The sequence below is a fragment of the Zeugodacus cucurbitae genome, chromosome 5 (assembly GCF_028554725.1).
Source record: "Zeugodacus cucurbitae isolate PBARC_wt_2022May chromosome 5, idZeuCucr1.2, whole genome shotgun sequence".
Classification (NCBI taxonomy): domain Eukaryota; kingdom Metazoa; phylum Arthropoda; class Insecta; order Diptera; family Tephritidae; genus Zeugodacus; species Zeugodacus cucurbitae.
Window position 1 is genome coordinate 3,660,518 of NC_071670.1, and position 20,402 is coordinate 3,680,919.

The 20,402-nt window shown below is 36.3% G+C and overlaps 8 protein-coding genes and 1 long non-coding RNA gene across 12 annotated transcripts; 6 read left to right on the top strand and 3 right to left on the bottom strand.

The window, feature by feature from the left end:
* Nucleotides 1-176: 176 nt before the first annotated feature.
* Nucleotides 177-1,946, top strand: LOC105208650 (Golgi resident protein GCP60). The gene is made up of 4 exons (XM_011178615.3): nucleotides 177-420; nucleotides 518-945; nucleotides 1,028-1,384; nucleotides 1,452-1,946. The coding sequence occupies exons 1-4, from the start codon at nucleotides 333-335 to the stop codon at nucleotides 1,866-1,868; spliced, it is 1,290 nt and encodes a 429-aa protein (XP_011176917.1). The 5' UTR covers nucleotides 177-332; the 3' UTR covers nucleotides 1,869-1,946.
* Nucleotides 1,947-2,038: 92 nt separating this feature from the next.
* LOC105208649 (probable tRNA N6-adenosine threonylcarbamoyltransferase, mitochondrial) lies at nucleotides 2,039-4,499 on the top strand. The gene is made up of 4 exons (XM_011178614.3): nucleotides 2,039-2,321; nucleotides 2,381-2,514; nucleotides 2,585-3,046; nucleotides 3,105-4,499. The coding sequence occupies exons 1-4, from the start codon at nucleotides 2,137-2,139 to the stop codon at nucleotides 3,566-3,568; spliced, it is 1,245 nt and encodes a 414-aa protein (XP_011176916.1). The 5' UTR covers nucleotides 2,039-2,136; the 3' UTR covers nucleotides 3,569-4,499.
* On the bottom strand, nucleotides 3,949-8,474 carry LOC105208648 (cdc42 homolog). Of its 3 annotated transcripts, none has more exons than XM_011178612.3 (4): nucleotides 8,312-8,474; nucleotides 5,373-5,720; nucleotides 5,088-5,285; nucleotides 3,949-5,009 (listed from the first exon to the last, which is right to left on the bottom strand). In XM_011178612.3, the coding sequence occupies exons 2-4, from the start codon at nucleotides 5,658-5,660 to the stop codon at nucleotides 4,920-4,922; spliced, it is 576 nt and encodes a 191-aa protein (XP_011176914.1). In that variant the 5' UTR covers nucleotides 5,661-5,720; nucleotides 8,312-8,474; the 3' UTR covers nucleotides 3,949-4,919. The 3 variants fall into 3 exon arrangements, with proteins under 3 accessions (XP_011176914.1, XP_054087616.1, XP_011176915.1); XM_054231641.1 differs by lacking the exon at nucleotides 8,312-8,474 and adding an exon at nucleotides 7,824-8,038; XM_011178613.3 differs by lacking the exon at nucleotides 8,312-8,474 and adding an exon at nucleotides 7,676-7,694.
* Nucleotides 8,475-8,826: 352 nt separating this feature from the next.
* On the top strand, nucleotides 8,827-9,871 carry LOC105208646 (probable basic-leucine zipper transcription factor F). Its single transcript, XM_011178611.3, has 2 exons — nucleotides 8,827-8,987; nucleotides 9,044-9,871. The coding sequence occupies exons 1-2, from the start codon at nucleotides 8,965-8,967 to the stop codon at nucleotides 9,411-9,413; spliced, it is 393 nt and encodes a 130-aa protein (XP_011176913.1). The 5' UTR covers nucleotides 8,827-8,964; the 3' UTR covers nucleotides 9,414-9,871.
* LOC128922107 (uncharacterized) lies at nucleotides 9,381-12,442 on the bottom strand. Its single transcript, XR_008471376.1, has 2 exons — nucleotides 12,302-12,442; nucleotides 9,381-10,025 (listed from the first exon to the last, which is right to left on the bottom strand). It is a non-coding gene; the product is annotated as an uncharacterized LOC128922107 (long non-coding RNA).
* On the top strand, nucleotides 10,006-12,682 carry Mer (moesin/ezrin/radixin homolog 2). The gene is made up of 5 exons (XM_011178610.3): nucleotides 10,006-10,877; nucleotides 10,944-11,046; nucleotides 11,117-11,326; nucleotides 11,445-11,681; nucleotides 11,757-12,682. Exons 1-5 carry the CDS (start codon nucleotides 10,324-10,326, stop codon nucleotides 12,543-12,545), a joined length of 1,893 nt encoding a protein of 630 aa, XP_011176912.1. The 5' UTR covers nucleotides 10,006-10,323; the 3' UTR covers nucleotides 12,546-12,682.
* A 459-nt stretch (nucleotides 12,683-13,141) lies between these two features.
* Nucleotides 13,142-15,655, top strand: LOC105208643 (cell division control protein 45 homolog). The gene is made up of 3 exons (XM_011178607.3): nucleotides 13,142-13,797; nucleotides 13,874-14,445; nucleotides 14,507-15,655. Exons 1-3 carry the CDS (start codon nucleotides 13,456-13,458, stop codon nucleotides 15,321-15,323), a joined length of 1,731 nt encoding a protein of 576 aa, XP_011176909.1. The 5' UTR covers nucleotides 13,142-13,455; the 3' UTR covers nucleotides 15,324-15,655.
* Nucleotides 15,656-15,782: 127 nt separating this feature from the next.
* On the bottom strand, nucleotides 15,783-17,368 carry LOC105208644 (mitochondrial tRNA-specific 2-thiouridylase 1). The gene is made up of 5 exons (XM_011178609.3): nucleotides 17,228-17,368; nucleotides 16,996-17,161; nucleotides 16,755-16,939; nucleotides 16,465-16,691; nucleotides 15,783-16,408 (listed from the first exon to the last, which is right to left on the bottom strand). The coding sequence occupies exons 1-5, from the start codon at nucleotides 17,301-17,303 to the stop codon at nucleotides 15,890-15,892; spliced, it is 1,173 nt and encodes a 390-aa protein (XP_011176911.1). The 5' UTR covers nucleotides 17,304-17,368; the 3' UTR covers nucleotides 15,783-15,889.
* Nucleotides 17,369-17,503: 135 nt separating this feature from the next.
* LOC105208642 (transcription factor grauzone) lies at nucleotides 17,504-19,910 on the top strand. Of its 2 annotated transcripts, XR_008471374.1 has the most exons (7): nucleotides 17,504-17,638; nucleotides 17,699-18,278; nucleotides 18,346-18,565; nucleotides 18,626-18,826; nucleotides 18,904-19,306; nucleotides 19,362-19,713; nucleotides 19,783-19,910. XR_008471374.1 is itself a non-coding variant. In XM_011178606.3 (6 exons), the coding sequence occupies exons 1-6, from the start codon at nucleotides 17,516-17,518 to the stop codon at nucleotides 19,518-19,520; spliced, it is 1,686 nt and encodes a 561-aa protein (XP_011176908.1). In that variant the 5' UTR covers nucleotides 17,504-17,515; the 3' UTR covers nucleotides 19,521-19,889. The 2 variants fall into 2 exon arrangements, 1 of the variants encoding a protein (XP_011176908.1); XM_011178606.3 differs by having other exon boundaries at nucleotides 19,362-19,889.
* Nucleotides 19,911-20,402: the final 492 nt, after the last annotated feature.

Below are 20,402 nucleotides of genomic sequence, written 5' to 3' on the forward strand. Positions count from 1 at the left end.
ATAAAAATAAACGAGGTTTGTTTATTACAAAGAATTTTTAATTAATATAATTACTTGAAATTAGATTGTTTTAATAATTATATTTAATATACATATATAGCACAACAATTAATTTGCATTGAAGAAAAATCATTGGCTCCATAAAAAACTATTGTGAATACTTCTTCGTGATTTTGACACTTTAAATTCACCCTTTACGTTTATTCTGAACAATTCTTTGTATACGCTGGAATCTGGAAAACCCAAATTTCTGCATTAAAATGTCAGCGTAATTATAAATAAATATATACTTAGTAAAACGAAAAGTACACGTATAGAAAAGTCTACCTAAAATGGACAGCATTCAACAAGCCGCTGCGTTAGAAAAATGGGGATTCACATTGCCGGAATTATATCGATTGGCGCTGGGTTTCTACAAACGTAAGTTGATAAGCTTTGAGAATATGGAAACCTGGTGTGATAAACGTTCACTCGAACAGCTGCTCATATATACTTGTTTGCTATAATTTTCTTACAGAGAATACTGGCAAAGCAATACACTTATCCTATGAGGATAATTTAAAATTAATAGCTTTTAAGCAGCAAGCCACAATGGGTCCCTACGATGCCAACAGTGCACCCGAATTGGGCGTGCTCGATGTTATTGGACGTGATCGGCGTATGCACTGGCAACTCTTGGGTGATATCAACCGGGAACAAGCAATGGAGGGATTCATCGATTTGTTGGATAATATGTGTACCGCTTTCCGACCTTATGTGGAGGCCGTTAAACAGAATCGCGATGAGACGTTAAAGCAAGAGCTACGCCGAATGGAGGAAGAGAAGTTGGAAAAAGAAAAGCGTGAACGTGAACAGAAAGAGTTGCTGGAAGAGGGTTACAAAGATGAATTACAACGACGGAAACTACAAGATGCGTTAAATAAACAAACATTTCAGCAGTTTAAGGTAGCTACCAAGCACATATGTATAAAATATGTGAAATATCAATATGTGTTAACTTAATAACGAAATTTATGTAAATTTAAAGAGTTACGCTGAAGTTCAGTTTCCTGGTAATCCTGAGCAACAGGGTGTACTCATACGACAGCTACAGGACGAACATTACCATCAGTATATGCAACAACTGCATATGCATAATAAAGCACACATTGAATTGGGCGAAGAAGCCACGAAGCAGTTGCCAAACGAAACAATTGACACTGCAAGTGTGCTGGAGGACTGTAAGAATGAGGAGCAGCAACAAGACGATGGCAGTCAGGATGAATTCATAATATTAGAACCAGCTAAAATGTGGACGCGGCCAGACATCGAAGAATTTAAGGCTGACGTGTCACAAGGTGAAGGCGATGGTGTACTACATTTAGATCACGGCGAAGTAGTAACGGTGAGCAATATTATTTATTCAAAATAGTAAACGAAATCATTTTAAATTCATTTCTTTTTCAACTTAGGTACGCGTACCAACAATGGTAAATGGGAAGAGCATATTCTGGGAATTCGCCAGTGATAATTACGACATTGGCTTTGGACTATTTTTTGAATGGAGCAAACCCACAACAACGGAAGTAGTTGTGCATGAGACAGACAGTGAAACCGGTGACTTTGATAACGATGACGATATACAATCAATAAATGAAGATCTTGAAAGTGGTTCCGCAAAAATCGAACAAGAATCACTGGATGAAGGCAGCACCTCGAAGCCATACGTTTCGATAATAGTGCCCGTGTATCGTCGCGATTGTTATAACGAAGTTTACGTGGGCTCGCATACGTATCCAGGCGAGGGCGTATACTTGCTGAAATTCAGCAACAGTTATAGTTTTTTCCGTTCGAAAACAATCTACTATCGCATATATTACGAACACTAGACTTAATTAAATGGTAATTTAACTGGCCATGTACCTGTGCCGAATTGAATAACTGTTTTTCAAATTTAAATAAATTTATAAATAATTTTATGGTGAAATCAAGTGTGTTTTGTGTTTACTTAATTTGACAGCGCACACACAGCTGTTTGTTTGTTTGATTATTTCTAATGATCAGCTGTTTATGAGTTTTGTGCATTATATCGGTTATTTATGTATAGTGTATTGCTAGGAGATGTGGTAAATTGTTTATTGCGTAAATTAATATAAAATGTTTATTTTAACAACAAAAGTCACGCGATTTATTAAGTATGTTGCAAGTAACACTGCAAAAGCACGTCACCTCAGCGTACTCGGTATTGAGACATCTTGTGATGACACTGGCATAGCGCTGCTGAACCAAAACGGAGAAGTGCTGGGCAATGTCCTGAATTCACAGCAAAAATTTCATACGAGGTTATTGTGTGATAACTTATATAAATATTAAACGGAAATGAATTAATGCGCATATATAGGTATGGCGGCATCATACCGCCGCGCGCACAGGATTTGCATCGTGCCAAGATCGCGGAAGTGTTCGAGCGTTGCATGCAGGAGGCACAGCTGACACCGAACATGTTAGATGCTATTGGTGTGACAACAAGACCTGGTTTGTATTTACATAAGTGTACAAGAATTCGGACAGTAGTAATAAACTGCGTTTATACAACTGCATGTAGGTCTCCCGCTCAGTTTGCTTGTCGGCGCGCGTTTTGCTAAACACATCGCACGTAAATACAATAAACCATTGGTGCCAGTGCATCATATGGAAGCGCATGCTTTACAGGCGCGCATGGAACAAAATATACCATTTCCATTTCTATGTCTACTCATAAGCGGTGGACATTCGCAACTAGTTTTTGTACGCAGCGCTACACAATTCCTGCTACTCGGCGAAACGCTTGACGACGCGCCTGGCGAAGCGTTCGATAAAATAGCGCGTCGCTTGCGTTTGTTTCTCATACCGAAATATCGTTACTGGAATGGTGGACAAGCAGTGGAGGATGCCGCAAAGGACGCGAAAAATCCCGCACGCTTTGAGTTTCCCTTACCACTGGCACGAGAACGTAACTGCAATTTTAGCTTTGCTGGCATAAAGAATAATTCGTTTCGCAATATACGCGCGGCGGAGCGGCAGGAAGGTGGGACTGAATATATATTTTTTTAATAAATTATTATAAATTATAAACTTTTCCACAGGCACACCACCGGATGGCATTATCTACCATTACCACGATTTCTGCGCTGGACTGTTAGCGGCCGTTAGCCGACATTTAATGAATCGCACACAACGCGCGCTGGAATTCACACTGCCTTGGTTTGGCGACTCGCCACGCTCGCTAGTTGTCTCCGGCGGTGTGGCTAATAATGACTACATTTTCAATGATCTCGCACATTTGGCGGCGCACTACGATTGCCGCGCGTACCGACCGTCAAAGAAATATTGTTCGGACAATGGTGTTATGATAGCATGGAATGCTATAGAGCAAATTAAGGAAAACGCCAACTGCATGCGTTGGGATTACGATGCGGTTGGCGTACAAGGCAAGGCTACGTTGGGTGTAAATATGCTGGATGCAGTTACACAGGCGGGTATCAAATGCAAATGGGTGCAGGCGTCTAAATGGCGTGGTGTGCCAGCAACACTTAAAGTAGCGCTGTGAATTGTAGTTTGTGCAGGATTAATAGAAAAATTTTGTATTAAATTTTGGTTTAAAAGAGAGAAAGAAAAGTTTTTAAATAAAGTTTAGTTAGATTGTGGAGAATTTGTTTTTCATTTATGGTAGTTATATTTAAAAATAAATATGAAGTTAAAAAATTAAGTATTTATACTTTTTTAGACACTTTATGACATTTAGTAGATTTTCGTATTCACATATTCGCCGGTTCACAACACTTTTTCTCTTCGCTTCACTCACAAATTCTGTTTAACAAGGCGCATTAATTTAACTTTCTGCATGATTTAGCGCATAATAACAACAAAAACAATAAATTATTTCCTCATACACCTCCCGCTTTGCTTAAAAACGAAAAACCCGGTATGTTATAATTATGTTGTAATTTTATTGTTGTTGTTACATTTTTTTATTTAATATCTGAAATCAATAATTATAATGACTATAACTAAAGTAATGTAAAAATTGATAATGTATATATATAAAAATATTAAAAAATGCATCATTAGTTCATTTTTCAATGTCGAACTACAATCATTTTTTGTTTGTTTAATGTTTTTTCTTTTATTGTAAGTATTTGTGTGGTTACTTTAAATTTTTTTTTACTCCTTTAACGCTTAGCTTTGTGTGTGTACGAGTTTGCGTTCACTTTTACTTAGATTATGCCATTTATGTTGGAAAAATTGCAGTAACTTGCTAATTTTTATTTTAAATTTACTGTTTGTTTGCTTGTTTTTTTTTTTAATAATGCACTGTACCTTTTCTGGCATAATTTTATATCGTTAAATATATATATAAATCTTTATAACGCCATATTTATGCGATAATTTGAAAAATCCAAAACGAACGCGTTTAATTTTATACTGCCGTACTGCAATATTAACTATTGCTGTTGTTTTAATTTTTTTGAATTTTTTTTTAGAAAATTTTTTATTTATTGCTATTTGTGTGTGTATGTGTTGCCATATATGCATATTACCAACTTTTACAAAATAGACAGACCCTATCATACCCAAAATACAAATACTTTTTTTTGTTGTTTGCTTTCGACACTAACAATACACTTTGTTATTGTATTTTTTTTTTTGCCTTACGCCAATACCGCCACACGAATTTACCGTTTGCACACTACAACAAATGAGTGTTGTTGTTGACTCGTTTCGACAAATCGTTTACAAAATTTTGTTGTTTTTTTTAATTAATCCATTATTCCTGTGCATAGTATGTAGAATGAATGAATTCATACGCGCTTGCAAGCTTATTTTGTTGTTGTTATTGTTAGTTTACTTGCTTTGTTTTTGTTTTGTTTGAAATGTCGTTTATAAATAAATACATAAAATTATAAGAATTTGCACTTCCTTTTCTTGGATGGTTCTGGTGGCTCCAACGCTGCTAAGATGGCCTCATCGAAAACGTTCTTCAAACCTTTCTGTTATGCCAAAAAATAAATATGTTTAATATACCAGTATTTAAAACATACAAGCAAGGGTGTAACTAACTAACTAACCTGTGTTAAAGCGGAGCATTCCACATATTTGACTGCTTTCAATTCCTTGGCCAACTTCTCGCCTTGTTCCATGGTAATGGGCTTCTGTTTGTTTTTAGCCAATTTCTCTAAAGTGCTGCTCTCGTCACGCAAATCGATTTGTGTGCCAACCAATAGGAAGGGTGTCTTCTGACAATGGTGCGTGATTTCCGGTACCCACTAAGCGGTGTAATCAAAACGCACAATTTTTTTTTTTTGAGTTACTATTATTTGTATATATGTATGTATGTTTGTATGTGTACTAACCTTCTCTTTAACATTCTCAAATGAACTGGGACTGACCACTGAGAAGCAGACGAGAAATACGTCTGTTTGTGGATAGGACAGCGGACGTAGACGATCGTAATCTTCCTGACCGGCCGTATCGAATAGGCCCAAAGTGTATGGCTCACCACCGATCATCACTGTCACCGCATAATTATCAAACACGGTGGGCACATACTCCGATGGAAATTTATTGGTCGTGTACGAAATGAGTAAACAAGTTTTACCCACGGCACCATCACCGACAACAACACACTTAATGGTCTGCATGTTTGCTGTAGCTTGTTTCTTTGCGTTTGCGTTTTAGCGCAGTTGTCGTCTAATCAGTTACTGTAAGCAATCAATTTGATTTGTTTATTTACTATTAAGGCACGTTTAGAAATAAAACGAAAACTAATTTTAATATTTTTAACACTTCACACTTTCACAACACATAAGTCCAAGCATAAAATTTTAACAAATACAAGTCGCTAGCCATAATTTTGTATCCAGCAACTGTTGCACCCTAAATGTATGCAATATAGAAGAGCACTCTTATGCATTAATTTGAAATATTTATTAATTTTCCCAATAGCTATTTGAGCTTAAATATGATTGCATATATTAATAAAACAGCTTATCAGATGTCAAATGTTGATAACAAACACATAACCTTAAAAAAAAAATTTGTGTGCAACTAAAATATTGCAAAAATATAATATTAGCTTGAATTGGAAAAAATACTTATCGATTGGTTTATTTACTCATATCACATTCATTTACAACAAAAAATAAATAAGTGACACACAACTTCCGACAAACCATTTTAGGAGGATGTTATAGCTATGTATAGAGTATCTAATCAACACATAACATATGACGAAAAGGACACTCCCTGCACTGAACAAACTGGCATATCTACTAGCTAGATTAGTAATAAGGGAAGAAATTGTAATATAAAATGAGTGGGGGAGTGTTACACAAAGGCGTCGAAGAGAAAATATTTCATTGTGTGCACTTTTAGTAGAAAATATGACTCAAAATTGATAGCGCATCGCGTATAGTTCTTATTTTTTCTATTAATACAATTTTCTCCTTTGTTTTATTTATGCGATTTTCCAATAGTCATTATGCTGCATGACATGTACTTTAAATGTATTATCTACTAAAAATTAGCACCTGTTGACCCTTTTTGTCTTGTCGTATGCGTTATCTTAAAGTTATTAAGCTGTATTTATTGTTTTAAAATGACCTCATACCAGCCTAATAAGTGGAGACAACGACACATATTTTTCACAAACAAACTTTTGACACATCCATTCCAAACTACACAGTACTGTCCAACGTTGTCGGTTATGTTTTGTAACATTTAACGTTTGTTGTCAATTACGTAGCTTAAGAAATTACGTATGTGCGAGTAGTTTGCTATCAATGTCCGTCAATTCGCATTAACTACGAGCCAAATTCAATCGTAGATAACATTGTTGACTCTAACGCGCTACCAATTGTCATTTCCTTCATTCCAACATTCGCCGTCTGCCGTCAATAGCGGATAAATACATTCATTTATGCCATATACGCGTATGTATATTTAGACATGTGTAGGCACGTATGTGTGCGTGCCTTTTCTCCGCTCCCTCGATAACAAGAGTGCCTCCACGACATTTGTAATAATTGTATGCAAAGAATTTTTTTATGCATTCATAACCATTGATCATTGTCTTTTGAAACTGGTATTATATAGTGGTCAAATGTACGTTTAGCATTCTCTCCATTATTTGTCCGTTAAGCATTTGTTCCAAGTTTATTTAGTTGCGTATGCAAGTCTAACCGATTATGCCTCATACAATCATACTTGGCTGCAGTTTCATTAAGGGAAATTTAAATTATAAATATACATGTATCGCGAGCGGTCAGTCAACAGCCAACTTACAGCCAAATACATATTTACATAAGTGCGCTCGTGCTGTGCTTGTGTGTGTGCCGACGTTGTATATCGTTGCTTTGGACTTTATGAACTGCGCTGCGGCTCGCCTTCTGGCGAGCTATGACTCAAAAACCAATGAATATTGATAAGCGAAAATTCCCCTGGTAAAACGTTCATATCTACTAAAATACTGAATTGACTTTTCTAACACCATTAAATATACTTGCTGTACAAATTTTCTATCTTTACAACTTCCTAAAAACCACTTTTGCTGAAGTATGTCTCATCTGTGACGGTGAAAATACAAAGTTGCTAACGGCGCGGTCGACTGCGACGTTGTGCTGATGCATTTTATTTATATTTTTTTGCATTTACATACCAAACTTGTTTTTTGGAATTTAGCACGGAACTTTTTCGTATTGCAAAAACGTGAAAGTAATCAACAAATAAACAAATTTTATATGCTGCCAACAGCAAAGGAAAAAATACACTACTTATTGCGACACGACTTGCGTACACATACGTACATACAATTGTCTAAAAATCTGCTGATATTGTACGCGTCTGACGCCTCCTTTTGGTGTATTCACTTGCCGTATCTCAACGGATACGCCGCCGAATGGGTCACACTTGACGTTTTATGCTGGGAATGCCGCAATAAGTGCGTGTGTGTTTGTTGCTATTTTATTTTTTCCTTTTTTATCGCATTCCTTTCGTTATTGCAACGCTTCGCAGTCGTCGCAGCCGTTCTTCCACCGCCAACGCCGCCGCCGCTGCTGCCTAATTTAGTAGTTCGTTTGTTCGTACGCCGTCATCGTCATCGTAGTTGTCGTTCTGCACCCTGTGTCACACACAGCACCGTCACTTTTCACACTTAAGAATTTTCTCTTTTCATGCGACTTTTGTTTCGCAAATTTTCATACCAATTATGCACAAAACAAACACAATTCCCACATGCTCATGTCGCATTTGCATTTACAATTTGGAATTTCACAAATTTTAACAATTTACTTACATATATTTTGTAAAAATCAGAAATTTTTAACTGGGGCTGGGCTCTATGAAATAATTTCGTCCACTTCTTATTCACGTCTACTTCCACACTCTGCTTCTTCTGCTTTGTTCTCCTACGATAAATGTAGGGTTGCGCTGTTACGGCGCAAAGTACTAAAATAACTAATGGGTGCCAAACAAGCAAATTTTAAATTATACAAATTTTTAAATCACAAACGACAAAACTAAAGGAAAACGCTCCCAAATTATGAAAAACATATTTCGAATTTTACAAAATTTGTAACACAATATTTTAGTTCATTGTGGAACTGCATTTGGTGTATGGTTATGATTTCAATTAACTGTCATAGTTTTATTTATGATAGTCAAAATTTGTTTGTAAAGGTTTACTGCTTAAAAACAACAAAAATATAAACAAATAAAGCGCTTTTAGTATAAATATTTGTAAACATATTTACAATTCTAAAAAAATATTGTATAATTTAATTATAAAATACATCCTCTTCCCATGCAACTCTGTGCATTATTTCCAGCTTGTGAACACAGTCAACCAACTGCATTCCACTTTTACTCCCATTCGCGATTGCGACAAAAAAAGCAAGAAAACGTAAATACGGAGTATTAGAAAAAAAAAATTAAAATATTTTTTACGAAATGTCAGGTTTAATCGACAAAAGGTAATTCAATTTAAGTGTTTGCGTTGCAATAATACAAAATTTATTTTTCCAAGCAGAAAAAGAAGTCGTGAAGATGACATCTGTGATTCAACACCACTCTCAAAACGTATCAATCAGCTGCATTTGACAAATTTGGATGAGCCCCAGCAGGCAATTCAGCAATTGCATTTTAATGACCCCACCAAACAAGTTGATTTATCGCAACTATACAACAACAACAATCACATCAATAACAGTGCTTTGAATATGCATTTGCATAATAAGCAACCACATACAGTAGACGAACAGCAGCAACAACAACAACAAATGCATTTGCAGCATCCTTATGCACCCGAGCTGAACGAAGCTGAGAATCCATTCTATTATATTAAAAATAAGTTATTATATGAATTGCACTATGAACGTTTGAAAAGGTGTGTTGTATAGAGCATGACAAAATGTGGAAGCGCAAATTAGTTTAATAATTGGAAAGAGGAGTGTGCAAGAGAACAAAGCAAATTGTACCAGTAAACAAAAGCAAGCTTATCATAGCTAAAGCAACAGGCTTATAGTTTATAATTTAGCGTAACAACTTATAAAATGTAAAATGATATATATTATAACTAATTACGTAGCTGTTAAGTGATTGTTTGGGTTCATAAACGACTATTTAATTCATGTGCAACACGTACATACATACAAATGTAAATTCATACTCAATACAGAAAATGCATGAAAGCAATATGTTGGATAGTATTTGATAGCAGTTTATTATGTAGTCTTATTTAAGCAGATTGTAAACATAAACTCTGTAAAATAATTTCAATTATGTTAAAAGCTATATTCATATTTGTTTGTGAACTTCGTGAAATAATAAATTAGTTTTTGTTTGTGAACAACTGAAATTGTTTAGTATATTCAGTGCGTGCGTACTCGCCAACTATTTATGTTACATTCCTACAATAACAATTTGCTGCGATTTGAGTCACTTTTGACAGTTGGCTCTCTTTCACTTTTCATTTCATTTACTTTTGTCAATTTGCACTTTTAGTGATCGCGCTGTAACAAAAAAGATGAAATTTTGTAATAAAAAGATCATACAAACTATAATTAAACTATAAAAGTGATTGGCAGCTGACGGCTGTCAGGCACAGCAGCGTGCTTTAAATTTTATGTGCCTTATAAAGTGCCAAATTAGCGATGAGTATTTAATAAATTAATTTACAACAAAACACGTCCGTTTTTGGTACAATGTTTAGCAACAATTTGGACAACATCACAAAACAATAACAAAGTGCACTCGAAGACATAACAAACCAGCGTAGGCATATAGACACACTAATGTCTGCATAATATAATGATGAGTCCATTTCGGTCGAAGAAAAATCGCTCGCTACCAGTGAAGGTGGTAACCTTCGATTCAGAATTAGAATTCAATTTGGGCCATCGGGAGACGGGACAAGAACTTTTTGATTTGGTTTGTCGCACGATAGGCTTGCGTGAATCATGGTACTTTGGTTTGCAGTATGTGGATGCGCGCGGACATGTAGCCTGGCTGAAGATGGACAAGAAAGTCAAAGATCAACGCATACAACTGCAAGCTAATGACTTTTACGTGTTCAATTTCTATGCAAAATATTTTCCGGAGAATGTTAGTGAGGAGCTAATACAGGAAATCACACAGCATTTGTTTTTCCTACAAGTTAAACAGAGTATACTGTCCATGGATATATATTGTCGGCCGGAAGCGTCAGTGTTGTTAGCATCATATGCGGTGCATGTGCAGTACGGTCCTTACGACTATGAAACCTACAAGGATGGCATGCTAGCGAGCGCAGACTTGTTGCCAAAAAAAGTTACCGACCAGTATCAAATGACACCGGAAATGTGGGAAGCACGCATTAAGACATGGTTAGTATTCATTTAAATGAGTATTAGATGTTGCAAAGTTTAAGCTGGAAAATCATATGTACATAGGTATATGGATCATGAACCGATGACGCGTGACGAAGTTGAAATGGAATACTTGAAGATCGCACAAGATTTAGATATGTATGGTGTAAACTATTTTCCTATTACTGTAAGTGTAGCTCTCAGCTGTTTTGAAATTATGTTGAATTCAAAAACAACTCTCTCATTATTTTTCACAGAATAAAAATAAAACCAAATTATGGCTTGGCGTTACCGCCATCGGACTTAATATTTATGAAGAAAATAATAAGCTTTCTCCACGCACCACGTTTCAATGGAACGAAATAAGACATGTGAGCTTCGATGATAAGAAATTTACCATACGTCTGGTGGACACAAAAGTTTCTAATTTTATTTTCTACTCACAAGATTTGCATATTAATAAAATGGTATGTATTGTGCTTTAGTGTAAAAATTTTACTTTATTATTTATTGATTTCATTTTTATTTATTATTATTTTTATTTTTTTATTATTTTTAATTTTATTTATTATTATTTTCCACTAGATTTTAGATTTGTGTAAAGGCAATCATGATCTGTATATGCGACGTCGTAAGCCGGACACGATGGAAATACAACAAATGAAAGCGCAAGCAAAGGAGGAGAAGCAGCGCCGCCAGCAAGAACGCGCTAAGTTTTTGCGCGAGAAAAAGTTGCGCGAAAAGGCGGAACGTGATCGCTATGAACTGCAGAAGCGTTATGAGCATTTGCAGGAGGAGATGCATATGGCTAGTGATGCGTTGGTAAGTGAATTTGCTTTATGTAAATTAAAAAAAAATAAAAATAAATTGAAAATAATTTACCTCTTGTGACCACAGCGTCGTTCCGAGGAGACCAAGGAGCTGTACTTTGAGAAAAGTCGCGTGAATGAGGAGCAAATGCAATTGACCGAATGTAAAGCACATCACTTCAAAACCGAAATGGATCGTTTGCGTGAGCGACAAATGAAAATTGAACACGAGAAGATGGATTTGGAGAAAAAGATACGCGATGCGGACTTTTATGTACACCAGTTAACACTCGAAAAAGATAAACGTGAGGCAGAGGCGGAAAAGCTGCGAAAAGAACTGCAATGTGCACAATTAGCGGAGCGTGAAGCCACCGCACGTCTGCTTAATTTCATCAATCATGGACGCAAAACATCCACCGATAGTTTAGTGGCCGTTTCAGGCAATACCGTACTCGTCTCGGCTACAAATACGGCTGTCAGCACACCGTCGTTGACCAACAGCAATTCAACTGTGGACATGGACACGGCAGGCGGCGTCGAATTGACAACATCCCATAATGATCTTAGCGCCAACACAATCGACGCGTGCGCCGATTTTATTGATGATTGCGAAACAAAGGAATTCATACTCACCGATGCGGAAATGGAGCAAATCACAAATAGTCGTTTAGAGTATTTAAAGAAATCCAAACAAATGGAAAATCAATTGCAAACGTTGCGTTCACAAATTGAATTGTTGAAGATCGAAGAAAATCAATGCAATTTGGATATACTTAGTGAGGCGCTCATCAAGGCAGGCGAAACGAAATACTCAACGTTGAAAAAACTAAAATCAGGTTCGACAAAAGCGCGTGTTGCTTTCTTCGAGGAACTATAGTTGGATTGGGGAATTTAATGTTTTAATTTTGAATTGAGTTTGTCAATTAGAATTTAGCAATAATTTTTAGTGCTAACAAAGTGACAAGTTGTATACCTATTAGTTTTAAATAAAACAACTGCTGTAATACAGTAAAACGTTGGTGTTGTTTTGTTTTTTTTTTTTTCAATAAAAGTACCAAGCAGCCACAATGCATTTGGATTTAGAAATAGATTTAAAAATAAAAAAAGTTATTTAATGCATAAATTATAAGAAATATGACTTATATGTTTTGGATTTTTAAATTTACAACCATTGTTTATATATTAAAATTCAAAATTTTAATTTCCAATTGGCAATTGTGTTCATCAAGCCATTTCCACAACTTAATGTTTGTTTGTTTATTTCTAGTTGTAAATGGTTGATAAAATATATAGTATTTTATTTATTTTATTCTTATAATTACATATTTTCTTAAATTCTCAAAAGTTTATTTTTATTATTTACAAATTTTTATTTATTTTTATTTGCAAAATTTGTTTTCTCTTTCAAAGCAACTCTGTTTAAACAATCTTCCACATTGAACATACCACACGAACAAGAGTTTCCCGCTTTTAAGACAACATGGGAAAGTGAACAGGACGATCATTGGAGATTTTGCAAACTTTATTTCACTGCTAAAACAACGTTTTAATTGGAAAAATTCAAATACGATTAAGTTAATAATAACAAATTAACGCTGCATTTAAAGAATAAAAGTAATTGTAAACATTTAGCAAGCTTGAAACGCACAATAATTATGTAGTGCGCAAAGTGTTGATCGTGAGCAGCTGGCAGGCACAGCAAAAAAATAATTTAAATAGACAAATACGGAAAGAAATTAAGTACTAGTGTATACAAATAAAAAAAAATACATACGTAAAAATTTGCAATGTTTATACAAGACCTCAGACAGGATTTCTACAATCGACTAGTGGGCAAACGCCTGCTTATAATTGTCAATTATGATATTGATGCTATATGTGCGAGTAAGATTTTGCAGTCACTCTTCAAATATGACCACATGCTATATTCGGTAGTGCCCATAATGGGTTTGGCCGGTTTGCAACGCGCTTACAACGAACATCAGGGTGATGTAAAGTATGTGCTGTTAGTCAATTGTGGCGGTTGTATAGACATAGTAGAATTGCTACAACCTGAAGAGGATGTAACGTTTTTTATTTGTGATGCGCATCGGCCGTTAGATGTATGCAACATTTACAGTGACCGGCAGGTGAGCTAGAAAATTACATGTTTACTATAAACAACTGTATACCGTTGTTCAAATGATATATATGTTTTTTTTGCAGGTGTGCATATTAGGCGATCCTGCGCAAGAAGAAAATATACCCGCATTCGAAGCCATATTCTGTGAATCGGAAGATGAGGAAAGTGATAACGATGCAGATGATGATGGTGGTCACGATAGTGGCGCTGGCGGTTCTGATGAGGAAGACAGTGAAAAAGTAGATCGACCGCCAGCACAGAAGTTGAGTCGCCTCGAACGTCACGAGCAACGTATTATAAAACAACGACAACGTCGTACATGGGAGCACGAACGTGATCGCATAATGTTTGAATATACACAGTACAGTTTTTATGGACGTTCGACGGCATTAACCATTTTCGAATTGGCTTGGAAACTGTCCAAAGATAATATGGATTTATTGTGGTGGGCAATTGTGGGACTCACAGAGCAATTGATTTTGGGCAAAATCGAGAGTAGCGCTTACACGCTGGAAATAGAGCATGTACAATCGCATGTATCGCGTTTAACTAACAAAACGAATGATCAGAGCAATATGAGCGCATCGAAGATCAATTTTGAAAATGATTTGCATTTAGTGTTGTATCGACACTGGAGTGTGGTGGAGTCAATGCGGTAGGTAGCACTGGAATTGTTTAGTGTTTTAAATAATTTTAGTGTCAAACTTTTTTTATAGCTACTCTATGTATTGTGCGTGCAAATTGCGTTTATGGACGTTGCGCGGTGAGAAGCGTCTACATGAGCTGTTGGTCGAAATGGGTTTGCCATTGGTGCAAGCGCGACAGATGTTTAGCGCAATGGATTTGGTGTTGCGTCAGGAGTTCTATAAAATGTTGGAAAAACTGGCGGAAAAATATAACATTCCGGATATAGTATATGGTTCATTCACACTCAATTATGGCTATCGCAATCGTTATTCAGCTGCCGATTATGTCTACGGCATGTTAGCCATTTTGGAATCAGTGAAAAAGGATAAAACGCCAGAGGATTGTTTTCTGGAAGCGTTGGATAGTTTATCGCGCAGTCATCGTGACATTATGGTAGAAGGTATTGAAAATGCCAAACTATTACTATCGTCCATATTCAAACAAGTACAAAGCAGCTTGGAGGCGCATCAAGTTCTCTCTACGGGCACATTCTTCTATTACATTTTAAACGAAGAAAATACATATTTCTCCTATCCGTACGGTTTGACTTTGCTGGCAAAGTTTATGTTAAATGGACACGTCGCAGTGTCGCGCAGTCGTCAAGCGCCCGAATTGCCGCTAATCGCCAGTTGCCCAGTGGACTTGGAACGTGGTCTCTGTCTGCTGGTGGGCATACCACCGGTGCGTGAAGATTCACCGAAAAATTTCTTTGGCAAAGCGTTCGAACAGGCCGCCAGCAAATGTAATGCAGTTATTTTACAGGATTTCTTCGAGACCTCACTAATACAAATAAGACAAAATGATATGGCGAAATTTTTAGATGCACTCACTGTGCTTTTGGCTTAGTAACAACAAACAGTTGACTTTTTAAGTTTAGTTTATAAGCAATTAAGTAAATTAATATACTAGACGTTTTATTTATAAGAGTTGTAAACAATATTTAACCGTTATATGACCTGATAAGATTGTTAACATTAGATTTTTAGTAATATTTGTAAACACAATAGCACAACGTTGACTTGGATTGTTTGTAATTGGTCAATGCCGTTATACATACATACAAATTTGTGTTTTATTTAGCATTTCAAACGACGCAAAAGCATGCACAAACGCATTGAGCCAAACAAAATATAAAGCGAAAACTTTTAGAAACACACTATTACAAAAACAAAAAAAAAACGTGTGTTTAAATTATAGCAAAATAATAAACAGCAAATAGCTCAACTTAAAATTCAAACAAAACGAAGGAAATTGTAGGTTTAATTTTCTATGCGGAGACAAATGCAAGAAATTGCAAAAAAAGTATTTGAGTAAATGAAAATTTTATTTACAACATGTGATACAGTCTCTTATGGCGTTACGTGTAGTAAGGATTTTCCAAAAATCATTTCTTTTGCATTTTCGTTAAAACGTCAACTCTCTTGAAACATTTCCACTCTCTGTATGTGCTCCTCCGCCTTACGGCAAGCACTAACGATACGCGCCGAGCCCAAACACGCTTTATCGCTATAGAAAACTGCATATTGTCCCGGCGTAAGTGCTCTCAATGGTTTGTCTAAAGTTATTGTTACATTGGCGTTATCTTCGGCTGCCCTTTCAACTACGCAATCAACCAAGGGTTTTGTGTGCTGGAAACGAAAACGGCAACGCAACTGCTGTGCACTAGCATCAACGCCAGCGTTTAACGGATCTCTGCACAGCCAATTGGGCGCGCTGGCATATATAACATCACTGTAAAGTGCTGGATGTTCGTGACCCGACGCCACATAGATAGTATTATTGGCGACGTCTTTTTGCGCTACAAAATATGGACGTAAAAATGAAGCCAAACGACAACGTTGTCCGATTGTCCAAGTGTGTATGCCTTCATGTGTGCCCACAATTTTACCAGTGTCAATATCAATGAAATTCCCCTTGCGCGGTTGTATGTACTGTAAAGATTATTGTATAAATTTACTCTGATATATAATGCCTTGCAATATTTCACCTCTTTAATAAACTGTTTGAAGTCGCGATTGCCGACAAAACAAATGCCTGTGCTTTCCTTTTTTTGCGCCAAACGCGCTAAGCCACATTTGCGCGCCAACGCTTTGACTTCGCACTTCAACGCGTCACCCAGTGGGAACATGGTGCGACTGAGCGTGTGTCGCTGTATGCCTGAGAGAAAAAAGGTTTGATCTTTGAACGTATCGCGTGGTATCAGCAAGTGCACGTCTATGTTTTTGGAAAAATTATTAGCTGGTGCCCTTTTTTGATATAATTTTTTGTATAGCATACCACCATTCGCGTTATAATGCTGTAGAAAGTTACCAAAGCTTGTTTTTGCATAATGTCCCGTCGCAATCGCATCACATTGCAGCTGTTCTCTGGCATATTTATAGAATAAATTGAATTTTATATACTTGTTGCAAAGTATATCAGGGTTTGGCGTTAGTCCACTCTGATAATCCTCTAAGAAAGCGCTGTTGCATGCAATTGAATGTTTATTAAAGTCTAGAAATATCAGTGAATCTCACACCTGAATACCGAATTCCAATATTCCTTCACATAATTCACCATATGCAATTCAATGCCTAGCTTTTGGCATGTATATTCTGCATCACGGTAGTCCTGCTCGCCACTGCAGGCGCCCATTTCATCAAATTCATCCCAGTTTTTCATGAAAGCGCCAATCACATTGTAGCCTTTTCATAAATACAAGAGTCAGCGTTTTAGTAGTCTTGTTGTGTATGATGAATTGTAGCACTAACCTTTTTGTTTGAGTAGAAATGCAGAAATAGCGCTATCGACGCCGCCGGATATGCCAATCACAATATTGCGGAACATCCTAAAAGAGATAACTCCTCGCGATTTTCCATATAACAGCTGTGTTTTTGTTTATTCCGCTTGACAGCTGGCAAACAGCTGTTCACGCAGCGATTCAGCAGCTGACAAGCTGAATTGTAAGATTTGTTTATTGTATTGTAGGCGTCAATGTATTAAAATAATAAATATTAAATATAAATGTAAATTGCACTTTCACTCGCAACATTTGCAAAATGTCTTCACATTATTGCAGCTTGTGTATATATCAAACGAAATTATTAATACCGTTACGCGCTGAGGGTAGTGATGTTTCAACAAGCATATTGCATACCGTGCACAAATATATCGGCATTATGGTAAGTTCTTAATCTTGGCTGCATGGAAAGTTAAAATATTTAATTTTTGTATACTTAAAGCTTACTAGCAACGATGTCATATGTGTGAATTGCTGGACCAGCGTAGATGATTTTCGCAAGTTTTGTTTGATGATAGCTGAGCGCCAAGCGAAGTACGTACCACAGGCGGTGAAGGAGTTGGAGCAGGATTGTGATGAAGCTACCAATAACAGAAATATCGCCATAGCACGCAAGGCTGTAGGTTTACAGACAGTTGAAAATATAGAAAGCATTAAAGCGAGTAGCGACGCGGAAGAGCGCGTGTTTAAAGAGCAAAGCACCATTACGGCTGTGATGCCTGCGTTTGTAGACCAAGACAACAATACACCAAATGAACAGGATACGCATTTCGAAATAATTAAAATTGAACAAACGGACACAACGGAGCAACAAGTGATAGCACAAATAAACACAGACTTAAATACTGAATCAGAGCAGGACACATCAACGTCATCAGATGCAGAAACCACTGTAACTGAAATGAGCGTACGCAGAAGTGTACATTTGCGGCGTGACGATATGCAGCAACAAATGTTAACGCAAGAAACCACAGACTTAAATACTGAAGCAAAAAGGAACAAAACCGCGTCACCGGAAGCTGGTATGCAGCAATATTAATTTACTTTCTGTTTTGATGTACAATAATCACTATCTTATTTTTTTCATAGACACTAAGAGCCTGTTAGCGGAGGACGAATTGATAGCGCTGCACATGCAGTTGACATGTGACATTTGCACATTTAAAACGAAATCATTTGAAGTGTTAAAAGCGCACTTCAAGCAACTACACAATTGCAATGGTTATGTGGTTTGTTGTGAGAAGCGTCTTTATAAACGCGGTCTGCTATTAGATCACATACATGTGCATCGTAATCCCGCCTATTTTTCGTAAGTAAAACTAATGAATAATTTTTTTTTGTAAATTAATGATTTTTGTTTTCTAAAAAGCTGCACCGACTGCGCCACAAACTTCGCTGACCGTCTTTGTCTGCTCAATCATATGCGGATGCAGCACCAGCAAGCAATAGAGCTGTTGCATGAGTGCGCAATATGCAGCGCGCGATTTGCTAAAGCGCGCTACTTGCGGCAACATGCGCTTACACACACAAACGGTGCGGAACAGCAGCAGTGCGCGCTATGTGCGAAGAGGTGATTTTCACAAAAGAAAAAAAAACAAAAAAAAAATGTTAAAAGTTGTATATTTATAATTTTGATTTTCTACGCAGCTTTGCGAATACCACACGCCTGCGCGCGCATATGAAGCGACTGCACAATAAGAGTAAGTTATTTTCGTGTCAACACTGTGGTTGTGAGGTGAGCGGCAAGTGGTGTTTTGTGCGTCATTTGGCGCAACACGGCGCGCAGCTGGAGACGTCAAGCGCCAAAGAGCGACTGCAACGCGTACAGTGTACGGTGTGCAATCAATGGCTGGCGCACAAATCTACGTTGATTTCGCATATGAAGCGGCACGCGGTCGCAGACAGCGTGTACGCCTGCCAATTGTGTGAGCAGCAGTTCGGGTCGCTTGTCGCATTGCAGGCACACAAACGTTTGTCGCACGGCATTGAACGGCAGCAGCATGCTTGTAATGTGTGTGCGCGGAAATACAAAACAACGCGGCGTTTGCGGGTAAGTATGCTGTTCTAGTATTAAATCATAAATTAAATGTTTTTGCGATTTTCAGGAGCACATGACAACCCATACTGGGAATCAGCTGTACAGCTGCAATTACTGCGATAAACACTTTAAATACTCCTCCACTTTGTATGCGCATCGTAAAAGGAAACACCCAACTGAGTGGGCGCAAGATAAGAGCAGCAAGCAGACAGAAAATCATCCCTGAAGACACAAAAAAAAGCTTGTTTTCTGGGCCTCCCGTTAGATGACTTCGATGACAATTACTTTAGGTTAGCTGGGTTAGGCAAGTTTGAGTAACCGTTACAACAACAACATCAGCAAGCGTACGCCGTTGATGGAAGAACAACACGATTAAAACAAAAAAGACGCCATTATGTACAATTTTTGGGTTTCAGCAAGTAATTCAAACTGTGTAATATTTTTTAATTTTTATTTTAACTTAAAATTTTATTTTATTTTATTTTTAGTAAAATTTGTAAACTATACAACTTTTAAGAGCAGTAAACTTACTAAGTTTTTTAATAAAATCGAATAAGTTCACAGAAAATAAAAGATTTAAAAAGCATTAAATTTAAAACTTCTTAAATAATAATTTATAATATTTCTGATTATTATAAAATTATTTAAATTACAAATGAGCTTAATAGCTTGAAATAAAAAAAAATGCAACCTATTTTTTTATTTTTTTACTCATTTTATAATAGAATATATTTTATAATCTTTTTTATTTTTATTTTTTCCTTATTACATATCATTTCACCACTTTTTTCTTTATATTCTATATTTATTATTATTATTATTATTTTATTTAATGTAACTTACATACATATATTTCATTATATTTTCCTTCTATTTTTATTTTAAATTTCTTAGATTTTTTTTTTATAAATTTTACTTTATTTAAATCTAATAAGTTCACAAAAAATAATAGTTAAAAAACAACAAAATTTTAAATTTATTAGATAATAATTTTGTAATTTTTTCTTGGATATTAGAAAATTATTCCACAAAAATAATCAAAAATTATTAATAGCTTCAAATGAAAAATATATTTTGTATAAATACCATTGTAATTTAAGCTTCTATT

Coding starts and splice junctions, on each gene's coding strand:
- LOC105208644 (XM_011178609.3), bottom strand. CDS start 17,303: ATGTTCCGCAATATTGTGATTGGCATATCCGGCGGCGTCGATAGCGCT. Junction 17,162..17,227: donor ATTTCTACTCAAACAAAAAG/GTTAGTGCTACA, acceptor ATTTATGAAAAG/GCTACAATGTGATTGGCGCT. Junction 16,940..16,995: donor TATTGGAATTCGGTATTCAG/GTGTGAGATTCA, acceptor TGCATGCAACAG/CGCTTTCTTAGAGGATTATC.
- LOC105208646 (XM_011178611.3), top strand. CDS start 8,965: ATGTCAGGTTTAATCGACAAAAG. Junction 8,988..9,043: donor TCAGGTTTAATCGACAAAAG/GTAATTCAATTT, acceptor TTTTCCAAGCAG/AAAAAGAAGTCGTGAAGATG.
- LOC105208643 (XM_011178607.3), top strand. CDS start 13,456: ATGTTTATACAAGACCTCAGACAGGATTTCTACAATCGACTAGTGGGC. Junction 13,798..13,873: donor ACATTTACAGTGACCGGCAG/GTGAGCTAGAAA, acceptor TTTTTTTTGCAG/GTGTGCATATTAGGCGATCC. Junction 14,446..14,506: donor AGTGTGGTGGAGTCAATGCG/GTAGGTAGCACT, acceptor CTTTTTTTATAG/CTACTCTATGTATTGTGCGT.
- LOC105208648 (XM_011178612.3), bottom strand. CDS start 5,660: ATGCAGACCATTAAGTGTGTTGTTGTCGGTGATGGTGCCGTGGGTAAA. Junction 5,286..5,372: donor TTGAGAATGTTAAAGAGAAG/GTTAGTACACAT, acceptor TACACCGCTTAG/TGGGTACCGGAAATCACGCA. Junction 5,010..5,087: donor AATGCTCCGCTTTAACACAG/GTTAGTTAGTTA, acceptor TTGGCATAACAG/AAAGGTTTGAAGAACGTTTT.
- Mer (XM_011178610.3), top strand. CDS start 10,324: ATGATGAGTCCATTTCGGTCGAAGAAAAATCGCTCGCTACCAGTGAAG. Junction 11,047..11,116: donor TAAACTATTTTCCTATTACT/GTAAGTGTAGCT, acceptor TATTTTTCACAG/AATAAAAATAAAACCAAATT. Junction 11,682..11,756: donor ATATGGCTAGTGATGCGTTG/GTAAGTGAATTT, acceptor TTGTGACCACAG/CGTCGTTCCGAGGAGACCAA.
- LOC105208650 (XM_011178615.3), top strand. CDS start 333: ATGGACAGCATTCAACAAGCCGCTGCGTTAGAAAAATGGGGATTCACA. Junction 421..517: donor GGCGCTGGGTTTCTACAAAC/GTAAGTTGATAA, acceptor ATTTTCTTACAG/AGAATACTGGCAAAGCAATA. Junction 946..1,027: donor AAACATTTCAGCAGTTTAAG/GTAGCTACCAAG, acceptor GTAAATTTAAAG/AGTTACGCTGAAGTTCAGTT.
- LOC105208642 (XM_011178606.3), top strand. CDS start 17,516: ATGTCTTCACATTATTGCAGCTTGTGTATATATCAAACGAAATTATTA. Junction 18,279..18,345: donor AACCGCGTCACCGGAAGCTG/GTATGCAGCAAT, acceptor TTTTTTTCATAG/ACACTAAGAGCCTGTTAGCG. Junction 18,566..18,625: donor CGTAATCCCGCCTATTTTTC/GTAAGTAAAACT, acceptor TTTTCTAAAAAG/CTGCACCGACTGCGCCACAA.
- LOC105208649 (XM_011178614.3), top strand. CDS start 2,137: ATGTTTATTTTAACAACAAAAGTCACGCGATTTATTAAGTATGTTGCA. Junction 2,322..2,380: donor CAGCAAAAATTTCATACGAG/GTTATTGTGTGA, acceptor GCGCATATATAG/GTATGGCGGCATCATACCGC. Junction 3,047..3,104: donor CGCGGCGGAGCGGCAGGAAG/GTGGGACTGAAT, acceptor ACTTTTCCACAG/GCACACCACCGGATGGCATT.